This window comes from Ailuropoda melanoleuca, chromosome 15, assembly GCF_002007445.2.
Source record: "Ailuropoda melanoleuca isolate Jingjing chromosome 15, ASM200744v2, whole genome shotgun sequence".
NCBI classification, from domain to species: domain Eukaryota; kingdom Metazoa; phylum Chordata; class Mammalia; order Carnivora; family Ursidae; genus Ailuropoda; species Ailuropoda melanoleuca.
The window spans coordinates 4,418,831-4,433,934 of NC_048232.1; the positions used below are offsets into that span (position 1 = coordinate 4,418,831).

At 45.5% G+C, this 15,104-nt stretch overlaps 1 protein-coding gene across 2 annotated transcripts; it reads right to left on the reverse strand.

Annotated features, from left to right (window-relative positions):
* Window positions 1-1,211: 1,211 nt before the first annotated feature.
* On the reverse strand, window positions 1,212-14,260 carry LOC100483758 (aldo-keto reductase family 1 member C15). Of its 2 annotated transcripts, XR_004620658.1 has the most exons (10): window positions 14,123-14,260; window positions 12,540-12,707; window positions 11,611-11,727; window positions 10,661-10,738; window positions 9,738-9,860; window positions 5,861-5,970; window positions 4,227-4,392; window positions 3,711-3,802; window positions 2,950-3,032; window positions 1,212-1,436 (listed from the first exon to the last, which is right to left on the reverse strand). XR_004620658.1 is itself a non-coding variant. In XM_002920341.4 (9 exons), the coding sequence occupies exons 1-9, from the start codon at window positions 14,207-14,209 to the stop codon at window positions 1,394-1,396; spliced, it is 975 nt and encodes a 324-aa protein (XP_002920387.1). In that variant the 5' UTR covers window positions 14,210-14,260; the 3' UTR covers window positions 1,213-1,393. The 2 variants fall into 2 exon arrangements, 1 of the variants encoding a protein (XP_002920387.1); XM_002920341.4 differs by lacking the exon at window positions 3,711-3,802 and having other exon boundaries at window positions 1,213-1,436.
* Between the last annotated feature and the right edge of the window lie 844 nt (window positions 14,261-15,104).

Here is a 15,104-nt window from a genome sequence, read left to right on the forward strand (position 1 = left end):
GGACTGCGCTACCCAGGGGCCCCCAAAATAGAAAAAAATTTTAAACTGAGCCAGAGATGAAAAAAGAAATAGAAAAATAAGAACTTTAATCACCTGTTCCCTTCCCCAAGCTCAGTCTTTTCCGCGTGTAGGACTTGGGACTTCTGGCCCCTTTGCCATTGAGTGGAAAGAAATGGCTAGTTGTTATTCTTCGGAAACCGTTATTAGTGTTATGACACGCACACCCTACGAGTGAGAGAGGCTTCTGCGCAGTGAAAGGTATTCGGTGTGGCTGTCACCTTAATTTCCATCTGTCTTCCTTCCATGCCTCTGGAGAGCAGGAAATCCAGAACCTTTACCCAGAATGCTAACCATGTCTTCTCCACTTTCTCGTCCAGATATATGTGGGCCAAGACCATCACGCCAACCATGGGACCGGGGGGGGGGGGGCCTAGGGCCAGCTCAGCTCGACGGTGGGTTCTTGGGCTGGTATTGGCTATACTCCCTTCCATCAGATCAATTAGGCTCGAGTTAAACCCCAGGTGGTTAGACGTAGTGTAGCAGTTTCTACTGTGGTGTGGGCCTGAACAGAAACAGAACGTTCTGACCGTTTTTCAAGCTGGCTACTTTCCTCTCCCCCTGCTAGAAGCATGAGGGGATTTTTCTCCAGTGTCCATTGGGAAAACCCGGTAGGGCTTCTGGAGGTGAAAGTCACTAAAGTGTGGGGACCGCTGGACAGATGAGCCCCCAGTGTCCTTAGCTCTCAAACTGGTCCACACTGAGGCTCCAGCAGGTCTGCAGTGGCTGTCTGATGCCCTCCTGCCCCCAGGGCCCCTCGCAGCCCTTGTGCTCCCGGTAAGCCACGATTTTCTGCATCTGGCTGTCTGCCTCTCCAATTTTTTAGGGAGGCAGCCTGCCCTGTGACCCCAGTCCTCGGAGGGCTCGAAAAACAGTGGCTCGTTCTCCACTGGTTCAGCTTTTCTATTACTGTACAGACGCAAGGCACCACTCCCCAGCTCCTTACGCGCCGGAGCCAAAACTGGAGGTGTGGCAGGAGCTCTTCCCTCTGCACACCTTTCTCGCTGCTTTTCCTGGGACTCTGGTGGTCAGATCAGAGTGAGCATGGATCCGGAATGAGCTGGCTTGCTGGGGCAGGCTCAGGCAGGACGAGCAAATTAACTCCATCCTTTGTCTTTATTTCCCAAATTTTTTGTAATCATTATAATAATCAGGAAAAAACATGCTTATTTTGAAGTCTTTATTGTTTCTTTAAAAAAAAGAAAGAAAGAAAAGAAAGAAAGGCAGGCAGCCTGAAGCCACAGACACTGCTTTTAATCGTCTCCACCACACACAGAAGCCTTTCCGAGCCCTGAAAGGGAGAAATTCTGGTAGAGCGAATGGTGATAGCTCACGGTCAGTATTCTTCAGAAAATGGGTAATGAGGATGACCGACAGCACTGAAAGAGAAGGAGGGACGTGAACTCGTCAACTTTGCCTCCCAGGGTCCCAGAGGGTTCTTTGGGTACTTAGGTAGGCTGGGCGAAAACCTCCAAGTCCGCAGCCACATCTGCCCTTGTCCTCCCAAAAGCTCGAGCACTGAAGTTCCGGAGCCCCGAGCAGAGCCCACCTGAGCGCCCAGTTCCCCCGCATGTGTAGTACAAACACCCAAGGGACACAGAGCCTGATCTAGGTGGCAGTTTACAGGAGGGGTAAGTACTGGGACTCGAATACTCTGGTCACTACATCCCCGGGGGCACCAGCCCTGAGATGGTCAGAACAGTCACAGCGAGGATTTTCCTGCTTTTTTTTTTTATGCATGAATTCAGCAAATATGTAAGGAGCTCCCTTGACAACACAGGGTCCCTCTATGAAGGAACTGCCAGTTTGTTGAGGAGATAATACGTACACCTAAATAACCATTCCTACAAAATGTGATTACTGTCTTCTTAAGTTATCATTTAAGAGAATACTTGTTGTTCAATAATCAGGATTACTGATGATCTTTCTTTCTAAACTAAATTCTTCTTCTGTAACTAAAATCTTATTCCTCTTGTCTCTAACCTCCCTTGCAAACCCTTGTCTGACTAGCCTTCCTTCTCCTTGATCCGGAGACCTTCCCGCAGTCTAATTGAAAAATTGGAAAGTGAATAAATCAAAGTCAAAGGAGGCAGGGGCTCCCAGGGGATCGCCTCCTGATGGACAAAGGCGATTTGGGAGTCCGTCTTGACTCGAGAAACCAGAGAAATCCAAAGGATCTTATCTGTATACCAGTGGGGACACATGAGTCACCAACTTGAGGGTAAATTAATTTCATGACCCATTTATAATTCAGTTCAGTGACATTACACAGCTGAGAAAAGGCCAACAAAAAGATGCATTTGAAACAAATGGATCTGAAAGAAATAGGGAAAAGAACACCTGCCAAGGAAAAAATGCACATTTGCCTTTGTGGGCCACACTCCTCCATAAAAATATTAACATGACACTTTACAATTGTGTTAGGATAAAAATAAACAGAATCCAGGCTGGATTCATTATTACGTAGTCATTATTAATGGAATCCTTTTTTCTCCTGATTTTGAAAAGAATTAAAGATGAAGCAATTTCACAGGCCCCCAGAAGTACAGTGGACCATGGGCACTGGGCCTTCTGTGTCTAACGGGTCAGTCTGCCCCGAGAGTGGTACACCAGGCACAGGACTGGGGCACGAAAGTACTGAATTCCCAATGATGTGAATGTTAGAGGTTTTACTCCTGGTCTGTTCTGGGGCCCCCGTTCACACTACCACTGGGTCAGAGCCTGAGCTCCGCAGTAAGCCTCCAGGCTTCGGTCTACGGGGAAGCTCCTGTTTGACTCCTACGTGGCAATCAGGACTTCGTTCCTGATTTAGGGCAGCGTCGTCCCTCTGCTGACCTCCACACCGCAGAAAACAACCAACGACCCGTGAAATACAACATACAAGTCACTTACAATGGTAGTTTGAAATATCGGAAATTCCTGTTGAGGCCTTCAATTGCTTTCATATCTTCTGGAGTCAATTCAAAGTCAAAAACCTGAAAGGAAGGAAAGAACCAGATTGACCTCTCCCCCAATGCAGCTGGCTTCTACCTGGGCGCTTGAGTTCTTTCCAGCTGGGCAGCGGGGTGGGGCAAAGGCGCACTGCGGGGGTGGGGGGACATCCCCACCATCAGCTTCCAGGGGCACTGGCATGAGTTCACCCCCCACCCCGTTCTTCCCCATCCCTTCTCTGCTGCTCCACGTCACAAAAGAAAGACTCACAACTCACAATCCCAGGTCTTTCTGTCTTACAAGTATACTCCAGAAGGGATATGTTGTCATGGGGATATGTATTAACATATTGAGTTGAATTGAAAAATAAAATGGGAACTCTTTTCTGATTGGTTTAACAATGAGATTAGATTTGCCTATTGGATATTTCCGTACATTGAATGAACTAAATCTATGGCTTCAAAGTTTTGGAGCAAATACTTTATAAGTCACACGCTCCACAATATCATCTTTCGCAAATACCGAACTCAGGATTCAGTTTTCGTTGTCATTAGGATGGGCTAGGGTTCCCACGGATTTCACAATTTGCAGGAGTTCACAACAAAGTAAGTTGAAGACTACTGACTGTTCTAAGGCACCAGGAGATACATGAGAGAGAGTTTAGGGCAACGCCATTCATTTGTTAGTTTGGTCGGTCCCTAAACTTACACCTAGCTTCCTACCTGCTGGGAGCTCTGCTGAGGAAAAGGTGTTACAAGATGATCCAGAGAGCACCACGACATTTAGGGTCTCATAGCTTGGAGAGCACACCGACCTATAAACAAGCAATTTGAGTTTACTAAAGGAAAACCCACACGGCCATGCCAAGTGCTGTGGCGGTCATGCCGTGCCAATGGTTTAACGGAGCTGCTGATCCTATTTGGGTCTGATATTGACATACACACCGGAGTTCATCAGATGGAGAAGGTAAAAGAGAGGAAACAAGGTTTTCTCCTCCTATAAGGAGAACAGACGTAAAATGTGCTCAGGTTACGTAACTAGGAAGCAGCAAAGCCAGAACTAGAGACCATAGAGCCTAGAACTCGGGCTCATGCTTTCTCTCCTGCCCAGCTGCCTCACAGCGCACAGGGAGAGATGCCTGGGAACGCATGAACATGGGCGCTTGCTGAAAAGCAAGAGAGAGAGTCCCCAACACAGCACCCATTCCTCACTTTGGAAAAATGCCGCCGGGCCTATACCTCGAAGTTCTCTTTGATTCTCTTCTGGTTGAAGCTCTTCACCAGGACCACCACCCCTCGCTGCAGCTGGAAGCGCAGGGCCACCTGGCCTGGGCTTCTATTGTGTTTCTTGGCAATGGCGTTCAAGACTGGCTCTTCCAAGAGAGATGGGCTACCCCTTTCCACCCTGAGAACAAAAAACACAAAACACAAAACACAGATTAGAAGGGTGTAGGACTGAACATCTACAGTGTGCTGTCACTTTCCCCCAGATTCTCCAGACAACTGAGAGAAGTAGGTACTATATGGTATGATTAAGAGAGTTTCATGAATACTCATAGGGTTTCATTCACAATTGCACCAAACTGGAAACAACTAATGTTTCCTTCAAGAGGTGAATGGAGAAACAATTTATGGTATATGTGTGTCCATATAATGAACTATTACACAGCAGCAAACAAGAATGAACCAGACTCTTGCAACAACACAGACACATTTCACAGATACTATGGCCAGCCGAAGAAGCTGGACACAAAGAGTGTGTCCTCTATGACTTCTTTTATTTATGAAGTCCTGAAACATACCACATTAATCCAGGTTGAAAAAGGAAATCAGAAAAAAAAATAGTAAGGAAGAAAATGGTATGGAAGTTCCTCAAAAAGTTAAAAATAAAACCAGCTTACAATTCAGCAATTGTACTTCTGGGTTATTTACCCAAGAGTACGAGAACACGAATTCAAAGGGATACATGCACGCCTATGCTTATAGCAGCGTTATCTACAGTGGCCAAGATACAGAAGCAGCCCAACTGTCCAACGACAGATGAATGGATAAAGAAGATGTGATGTATATACAACAGAATATTACTCCGCCATCACAAAGAATGAAAGCTTGCCATTTGCAATGACCTGAGTGGAGCTAGAGACTATTATCCTAAATGAAATAAGTCCGTCAGAGAAAGACAAATACCTGATGATTTCACTCATGTAGAATTTAAGAAACAAAACAAGTAAAGGGAAAAAAAGAGAGAGAGAGAAAGAGATAAATCAAGAAACAGACCCTTCACTGCAGAGAACAAACTGATGGTCACCAGAGGGGAGGGGGAAGGGGTTGTGGGAAACAGGTGATGGGGACGCAGGAGGACACTTGCTGCGATGGGCGCCAAGTGTTGCATGGAAGTGATGACTCACTGTATTGTACACACGAAACTAATATAACACTGTGTGTTAACTAAGTGGAATTAAAATAAAAACTTTAAAATAAAGGAATGATGGTGAGGAAGAACTGTCTGGGAGGAAACACAAAAGAACTGTCTTAGGAGATGCCAAGGTTCTGTATCATGGCAGGGGGTGGGTTACGCTGTACATCCATTTGTCAAAATTATACAGCTAAGAGTTATACATAACAAGCTGTGCAAATTTTACCATAAAATTAATAAATAACATTTGGAGTGGAATTTGGAGTAGCTGGATGCATGGATGAAGCAAGATTGGAAGAATGGGGGTGATTTTTGAAGCTCGCTGATGGGACATGGGAACTCTCCACATGATCGTGCTTACTTCCTTATGTTTGAATCTTTCCATATTGAAACGTTAATAAAAATGTTTTGTCGTCATAGAGTTGCTGACATAGGTTCACTTTGATAGTCTCATTACCAGGCTGGGTTCTTTTGGGATCCCAGGGCACTGTAGGCAACAAGAACGATGTCCTTGGACTTGCAGAACTCCAGGAGTTTGCTCTGGTTGAGGTACGGATGACACTCCACCTGTAAATTGCCAAGACCAAAAGGTATCAAAGCACATAAGCCAAAGGCATGTAAATCTGGAAAGTCCTTTGAAGAAACATCTGATACTCTATTAACATACGTACTATATTTTCAGATTCGTTATTTTTCTCATGTCCTTCTGAAATACCTTCAAGATGCTATCAATTTTCAGATGTAATAAAACAATTTTCTTCCTCCTTCTCCTCCCCCTTCGCCTCCTCCCCGCCCCCTTCTTAAGTAGGCTCCACACCCAACACGGAGCCCAGTGCAGGGCTTGAACTCATGACCCTGAGATCAAGACTGAGCTGAGATCAAGAGTGGGACATTTAACCAACTGACAATTTTCTTCCTCCTTCTCCTCCCCCTTCGCCTCCTCCCCCCCCTTCTTAAGTAGGCTCCACACCCAACACGGAGCCCAGTGCAGGGCTTGAACTCATTACCCTGAGATCAAGACTGAGCTGAGATCAAGAGTGGGACATTTAACCAACTGAGCCACCCAGGCGCCCCTCTTCTTATTTTTTTAATTAGTGTTTAAAATTATTACATGGGGCGCCTGGGTGGCACAGCGGTTAAGCGTCTGCCTTCGGCTCAGGGCGTGATCCCGGCGTTCTGGGATCAAGCCCCACATCAGGCTCTTCTGCTATGAGCCTGCTTCTTCCTCTCCCACTCCCCCTGCTTGTGTTCCCTCTCTCACTGGCTGTCTCTATCTCTGTTGAATAAATAAATAAAATCTTTAAAAAAAAATAAAAAAAATAAAATAAAATTATTACAGACCATTATGGTCAAGTGGTGGCATCTAAATGCATCCTACTAAAAGACACCAAGATTCCTTAGAAAACTGGCTGATTCCAGGTCTGAACAAAAAAGCTACAAACCAAGTGGGATTCATCCCTGGGATGCAAGGGTGGTTCAACATTCACAAATCTATCAGTGTCATAGATTTTATCCAGTTTCCTGATTAAAACCCTTCAGAGTGTAGGGATAGAGGGTACATTCCTCAATCTCATAAAAACCATCTATGAAAAGCCTACAGCAAATATCATTCTCAATGGGGAAAAGCTGGAAGCCTTTCCCTTAAGATCAGGAACACGACAAGGATGCCCACTCTCGCCACTATTATTCAACATAGTACTAGAAGTCCTTGCAACAGCAATCAGACAACAAAAAGGGATCAAAGGTATCCACTATTATTCAACATAGTACTAGAAGTCCTTGCAACAGCAATCAGACAACAAAAAGGGATCAAAGGTATCCAAATCGGTGATAGGTGGTGGGGAGGGCACGTATTGCATGGTGCACGGGGTGTTATACGCAACTAATGAATCACCAAACTTTACATCAAAAACCAGGGATGTACTGTATGGTGACTAACATAATACAGTAAAAAAACATTAAAAAAAAAAAGCTACAAATTGATCCTGGAACATCTTACAGTCCTGAGAGTAAAGAAGATGGGGAAGACAAAGAGGAGGACAAGGCTTCTGCTGACCAAAATGGTGACCATTTGCTCAGGATAAGCAGTGGGTGGGAAAACATCCCATCTGTTAACACTCATGAATTCACGATGACATGTGTATATGCTCACATCTTTAGACCTAACCTCCAGTTTACAGGAAGCACAAAAGACGGAGTCACATGTCAAACTGTATCACAGGGATCAGTCAGTAAAACCAATTGTGTGGAAAAATTTAAAGGAAAAAAGGCTCAGTTTCTTTCACAAATAAATTGATAGAGAGAAGGGGGTGGAGGAAGAGGAGGAGGAAGACAAAGGGAAGGAAGGACAGAGGGACATATTTTAACACATTTTAAATTATTTTCTGCAAATAGATTCCTTGAAGTAAGATAACTAAGATGAAGAGTATAAATATTTGAATGGTTTCTTGGCTCATTTCCAAGCTCTTTTCCAAAAGGGCTATATGGGGCGCCTGGGTAGCGCAGTCGTTAGGTGTCTGCCTTCGGCTCAGGGCGTGATCCCGGCGTTATGGGATTGAGCCCCACATCAGGCTCCTCTGCTGGGAACCTGCTTCTTCCTCTCCCACTCCCCCTGCTTGTGTTCCCTCTCTCGCTGTCTCTCTCTGTCAAATAAATAAATAAAATCTTTAAAAAAAAAAGGGCTATAAAATTTTACAAAGTCATAGTGTTTGAAAATTGGCAGCGTATGGCGGGTTTTTTTTAAATTCAGTTAGCCAGCACATAGCACATCATTAGTTTCAGATGTAGTGTTCAGTAATGCATCAGTTGCATATAACACCCAGTGCTCATCACATCACATGCCCTCAATGCCCATCACCCAGTTATCCTATACACTCACCCACCTCCCCTCCAGCAAACCTCAGTTTGTTTCTTAGAGTTAAGAGTCTCTCACGGTTTGTCTCCCTCTCTGGTTTCTTCCCATCCAACCTTACCCTCCCTTCTCCCATGATCCTCTGCACCATCTCTTATGTTCCATATATGAGTGAAGCCATATGATAATTGTCTTTCTCTGATTGACTTATTTCCCTCGGCATAATACCCACCAGTTCCATCCACGTCAATGTAAACAGTAAGTACTCATCCTTTCTGATGGCTGAGTAATATTCCATTGTATACATGAACCACATCTTCTTTATCCATTCATCTGTCAAAGGGCATCTCAGCTCCCTCCACAGTTTGGCTATTGTGGACATTGCTGCTCTGAACATTGGGGAGCATGTGTGCCTCTGGATCACTACACCTATATCTGTGGGGTAAATACCCAATAATGCAATTGCTGGATTATAGGGTAGCTCTATTTTTAACTTTGTGAGGGAGCTCCATACTGTTCTCCAGAGCGGCTGCACCAGCTTGCATTCCCACCAACAGTGTAGGAGGGATCCCCTTTCTCCGCATCCTTGCCAACATTTGTTGTTTCCTATCTTATTAATTGTAGCCATTCTGACTGGTGTGAGGTGGTATCTCATGGTGGTTTTGATTCGTATTTGCCTGATGCCAAGTGGTTTGGAGCATTTTTCACGTGTCTGTTGGCCATTTGGATGTCTTCTTTGGAGAAATGTCTATTTATGTCTTCTGCCCATTTCTTGACTGGACTATTTGTCTTTTGGGTGTTGGGCATTATTTTTTAAAATGATTTCTTTTAATTATGATTTATCCTTTCCTTGCTCTCCATTTCTTTGCTTCTCTTTTCAGCTTCTCTCTCGCTGCTCTGCCGCTGGTCCTGTGGGCTTTCCCATGCAGTCCAGTGGCTTTTTCCACCCCTATTTGGACTGTTTGCTCCTCACCAAGACCCCCCACTCCCAACTCAAACCTTTTCAACCCTCTCCTTTGGCTTCCACCGTGTTCTCTCTCCCTACTTGGCAACTCATATTCAATCTCTTAACAGTGCCTCTCTGATCCTTAATTAAATGTTGACTTTCCTGCCCTCTTCCAGCTTATCCTATCCCAGAGTAAACTGGAAATTTGCTCCCAGGAACACTAATCCATTTATGTGAATTTAAGTACCACCCATAAAGCAATGACTTGCAAAATCTACACACCGCCAGCCCCGACCGACTTTCCGAGCAACAGGCCAGCACTGCTGTCTGCCAACTCGGCATCTCCCACTTGGACGTCTCAGAGGAATCTGACAAGTGGAAATCATACCCTTCCCACTCCCCTCAACCTGTTCCTCCTTTGGCATTTCCTTTTGCGATAAAAGGAACAATCCCCTTGGCCGTGGACACAGCCGTACATCAAGGGAGCGCATGTGAAGGGCAGGAAGCAAGGCAGTCTCCGGTGGGCTGTGGGCTCACCTGGTTGCACACGGGCTTGTACTCGAGCCCTGGTTTGTTCAGGATCATTTCCAGCTGCTTGTGGTTGAAATTTGACACACCAATGGACTTGGCTAAACCTGCATCTTTACACTTCTCCATGGCCTGAGGAGGAGGGAAAAGTGAGGCAAGCCTTTAGTGTACTTTGGCTCTGGCATTTGACATTGAACTTTTAAAAAACAGGAAATCTGTGTTTAACATATATAATGATTTGACTGAATCAGTTTTATCATTTACATATATTATTTCCTATGACACTTAATCACTGTGTACAGTACATTTTGTTTCCTTGAGTCCATTAACGTGCACGGCCAGGACAACAAATAGACACTGAAAAGTTTTTAAGTTCCCCCTTACTCCCCGATTTCTTCTGCGACACCTGTTTTGCTATTAGGCCCTTAATAGTTCTTTGGTATGAATGGTATGAGAGTCAAGGGCAAAGAGGAATTCTCAGGTTTTCCACCAAGGGAAAGTCGTTCTTCTTCCTCTCTCCTTGAATTTCGGTGAAAAAAGTGTACAGAACGCCATACACAAGGGTATCCCTCTGCTAAGTCAGACAGCAGCCCTTCCCTCCCTCTGTGGGTGCCTTTACTTGTCCCGGACAGAGCTCTGCCTCCTTTTGAGCTTGCTGCTGACAGTCCCCCTTATGGGGCTCGCAGCTCAACCTGATCTGTGGAGCAAAGAAACCTGCACTTAGAACCACAGAATTTAGATTAAAAATAGACCTTAGAGGCCGTCCTGTTCAACTCCCTTGCTGTACAGATGAGAACACTGAGGTACGTCGAGACTCAGCCACCTGTCTGAGGGCAGACAATTGATGGAGCCAGACCCCATGTCTTCTGACCCCCCGGCTGGTGGCCTCGACCCCTCCCACAGCGCCTCTCAGGTCTGGTAGCCATACTTACCGCCCACGTGCCACACAGGTCCACCGTCTCTAAAATAACCTCCCCATTGGCATCCTTGGGCATAAGCTCCTCCCCAGGCTGGAATACGGAGAGGAAAGAGAAGGAGGAAGGTGTTTTTTTTTTTTTTTAAAAGAATGACCTTTCTAGTGCCAAAGGAGCTTGGTCACATGACCCTTAAAAAGTTGTGATTACTGATCGGAATGTTTGTGTGAATTTGGGCATGCGGGGGGGTGTGTGTTGTGGAGAAGAAGTGGGGAGAGGGAGGAGAACAAGAATCATCTGAGAGACTGTAACTAAGCACCCCCTCCTATGCACACACACCCCTATACTCTGCCAAGAATCAGTTTTCCTACTGTTGGAATTGATTTCACAAGGACGGGCTGGTTTGGATGATGGGAACCCCCTTTACTAATAAGCAATGTGTTTCAGCTTCAGTTTATGATAACCTAAGTCAGAGATGGTGAGGTTAGCAGACACGGTCCGTGAACGTCCACTCCGATGAGAGGTGGATCAGCAAAGCCCAAAGAAGCCCAGGGGTACAGTGTGAAACATCGCAAGGTACCCCATCATGCTTGGGTTGAGAGGTCCTTATGGGAGGGACTCCTCCCCTACAGAGGTGGGGATTTCCCATCGTATCTCTGTAGTCACTGATCATTAAGGGACCACAGACAGGAGCACATCACTTAGACATGTAGGGCACCATCCTTAACTCTTTGAGGCAGAGGCAAAGAGATCATTGAGTTTCAATCATTCTGCAGGCTATGGGATGAGGATTTTGAAAAGTCTTGGTGGTGAGGTGACAGAAGTGTCAAGGAGAGTCACAAGTCGTGGAGCAATTCTGTGCATGACACTCAAGCCTACTCTCAGTCAGAACCCAGACAAGCTAGCGGGAAGGACGTAACGAGGTGCAGCAGCAGGGATGGGCATAACAAGGAAACGCAGAAGCTGACCTTCATAGCGATTGGCAAATGGATAATGAAGAGATCCACGTAATCCAGTTGAAGTGCCTTCAGGGATCTTTCCAGGGCTGGTCGAACCAATTCTGGGCGACAGAAAGTAGTCCAAAGCTGCAATGATCAAAAGAAGAGATTTCACATGTTTGGGGACCAAAATTAAATATCTCAGTTACAAGATTGAGAAGTGAGTAACAAGCCACTGGGGTGGTCTAAAAAAAAGAAATGCTAAATTCATCACTTGGTGTGACTGGGGTCCTTCAGGGGCACTGAGCTGTTTTTGAATGATGGCAGGAACATTAAGTGAACTTGGATGGGCCAGGGGGGGCAGCCCAAATGTCCCAGGGATGAGACACGTCATCTCTGAGAGGAGAGTCAGGAAGTGCCAGGCAAGGGGAACGGAATCTGCCTGGAAACAGCTCTGTCACTTCCTAGAAATAGAGTGTCCCTGATGGAGACACTCATAGGATCATTCTGTAGAGACCCCCACTCTCTCAACATTGGAAGCACCATTTTCCACCTAAGAATATTGTAGAAATTTCAGGAATTTCAATGCTGACTTGAAGAACGTGTTTCTGAGTCAGCCTCCCTTCTGTGAATACGAGGTCCACCACATGCGGATATGTCCTGAGGGAATCTGCTGAAGAATAAAAGGGGTGACCCCCAACTGTGGTGGCTCAGACAAGCCATAAAACAGATAAAGAACGTACGCATCACGTCTCACGTCTCACGTGTGAATGCAGTCTACTCTCCTACCTCTAACATGCTTCAAGCAAAGCAAGCCTGTTTCATTCTCTACTTTCCTACAATGGGTCCCTACAATGTGAGAAGGTACATAAATTATTCAAACCAAGACCAAACATTGTTTTTTGTGTTTTACAAGATAATGTTTCTAGCAGTGACTTCTCGTCACTGGCCCACAGCACCTTGGTGGTATAGAATATGTCCTCTCTCTTCACGGTGCCTTCAGCGATCTTCTCTCGAATGGCCTTGCCAACTTCCTCCTCATTTTGATAGACGTATGCTGCATCAAAGTGACGGAAACCTACATCAATAGCCACTTTGGTGGCCTCACCACACTTGCTCTTAGGAACCTATAAAATACGAATTAGGAGGGCTGGTAATCCACTTGACACAGGGAAGCAATGTATTTCCTCAATGGCACGTTGGCAGCCATGTTTCTGCGTGTCCCCTGCTCCCCTGGGGGATGATGGAAGCCTCGGTAACAAAGCTGTACTCTGGGGGCACAGACTGGACCTCTCATCTCAGAGGAGTTAGTGAAACAGGCTTCACCAGGGACCACGGACAATCAAGTCTCATTCAATAAGAAATTCATTGTATGGAAGTAACTAACAGGAAAGCCTCTGACACTAGAGAAAACTTCTAAGGATACAGATGTGCATAGATATAGTTAGAGAAGACAGACAATATAAAAGAGACAACATGTATTTTTGGCTTAGAATTAAAAATGAGGCCATAATAGCCATTCTCCATCCAACTGATAAATATGAGATATATATATCTCACATTTTCTTTATATAGATTTTTCTTTACACACACACACACACACACACACAATGGAATATTCAGCTTTGAAGAAAGAAACCCTGTCATTTGCAAGGACATGGATGGACGTGGAGGGCATTTACGCTAAATGAGATAAGGCAGAGAAAGACAAACACTGCATGGTGTCACTTACATGTGGGATCTGAAAAAAAGAATTCTATTTCCTAGAAACAGAAAGTAGAAAAGGGGTTGCCAAGGGCCAGGAGTTGGGGAAATGGGAAGATGTTAATAAAATGGTACCAACTTTCAGCGATAAAACAAGGTCTGAGGAACTCATGTGTATCATGTATATTATGTCATGAGAACCATTAGCTAGTGATAGTTCAGGTAATAAGAAGCTTGAAATAAAAGCGGGTTCTCCTAGGATGAAAGATTTCGGTGATAGAAGTTTTCTGGCAGATACTTCCTGCGCCAAGGAAGTGACAGCAAAGCTGCTACAAAGCGGCCATGTTGTCATCCCATCCCCGGGCACTCACTGCCCATCAGGAGCTTCCAACAAAGAGCAGAGTGGCTCTGACTCTGCACAGGTGAGGGCAGGGGGAGCAAGGTGAGGGCAGGTGAGGGCAGGAGGAGCAGCCACAGCTCAGATTTTACACAGGTGAGAAATAAGAAGAATAATAGCACTTCCCCAGGAGGGTTGTTGAGGAATTAAAAAAAAATAATAATAATAATGCATGGAAAGCACTCAAAATACACAGTAAGCATTCAATATGCATTACAGTAACCCAAATAATAATAATAATAACCCTCAAAATGATCAGCTCTGAATCCCCAGAATCAACAGCTCGCCATCCCATTTAGCGCAAGTTAGAGATCACGAAATGAAGACCCAAATGAGTCCTTCCAAATCACCCGGAGTGCATGAAGCGTGGGGGGCATGTCTGCTGACCACCCTTCCACGGCTGTTCATGGCCAACCCTCCGGTCCCCTGGGTTCTACCTACATCATCAGAAGCAAGAGTGCCAAACCCGAGCACCGGCATGACGTGCCCATCATTCAGTTTCACCGAACGACTCAGGTTGAGGTCCATCACCGCCCACGGTCCCGGCTAATCTGGCTCTGTCTCTCCACCCCCTTCCTGACGGACAGCCAAGAGAAGGCAAGGCTCCAGTGTTTTTTATTGCTACCAACAACAAGATAGGCGGGGCTGGGCTTAACAGATTCCAGGGACGGCAAGATGAAACTGGAATCAATCCAATGACTTTCATGTCTTTCTATCAGGACCCTGCAGGCATCTCTTGCAGGAACTGCACCCAGTAATGTCACGCAAGTCACGGGAGTTTGAATTTTCCTTTCAGCATTGCTCACTAATTGATCCTAATTATAAAAAATAATTTAAGAAGGGTGGAGTACCAACTGTGCCAGATGCTGCTGGTAGGTTGAGCTGGTCAAGGACTGAGTGTCCCTTTTAAATTTAGCATCGTGGAAGTCACCGGTGACCTCAGTAAAACAGTTTTAGTGGGATGATAAGGATGAAAACCCCTGTGGGGTGAGAGAACGGGAATTGGAGGCAGTGAATGGAGACAGAGCTGTGAAGGAATTTAACCAGGAAAGTAAAGAGACGTGAGGCTAAGGTTGAAGAGTATTGTGTAGGGGCGCCTGGGTGGCACAGCGGTTAAGCGTCTGCCTTCGGCTCAGGGCGTGATCCCGGCGTTACGGGTTCGAGCCCCACATCAGGCTCCTCTGCTGTGAGCCTGCTTCTTCCTCTCCCACTCCCCCTGCTTGTGTTCCCTCTCTCGCTGGCTGTCTCTGTCTCTGTCAAATAAATAAATAAAATCTTTAAAAAAAAAAAAAAAAAAAAGAAGAGTATTGTGTAAAAGGGAAAGAATCCCCATTATAACAGGGAAGGTGGGGGAGACAAGACTCCAGAGCACAGATGTGAAAATGCCAGGAATGATGAGAGAAACAGTATTACAGAACGAGCC

Excerpts from the sequence above, each read along its gene's own strand:
- LOC100483758 (XM_002920341.4), bottom strand. The coding sequence starts at position 14,209 with ATGGACCTCAACCTGAGTCGTTCGGTGAAACTGAATGATGGGCACGTC. Across the intron at positions 4,393-5,860 it reads TCCCAAAAGAACCCAGCCTG|GGTGGAAAGGGGTAGCCCAT; the intron begins GTAATGAGACTA and ends TTTTGTTCTCAG. Across the intron at positions 3,033-4,226 it reads GAATCAAAGAGAACTTCGAG|GTTTTTGACTTTGAATTGAC; the intron begins GTATAGGCCCGG and ends CCTTCCTTTCAG.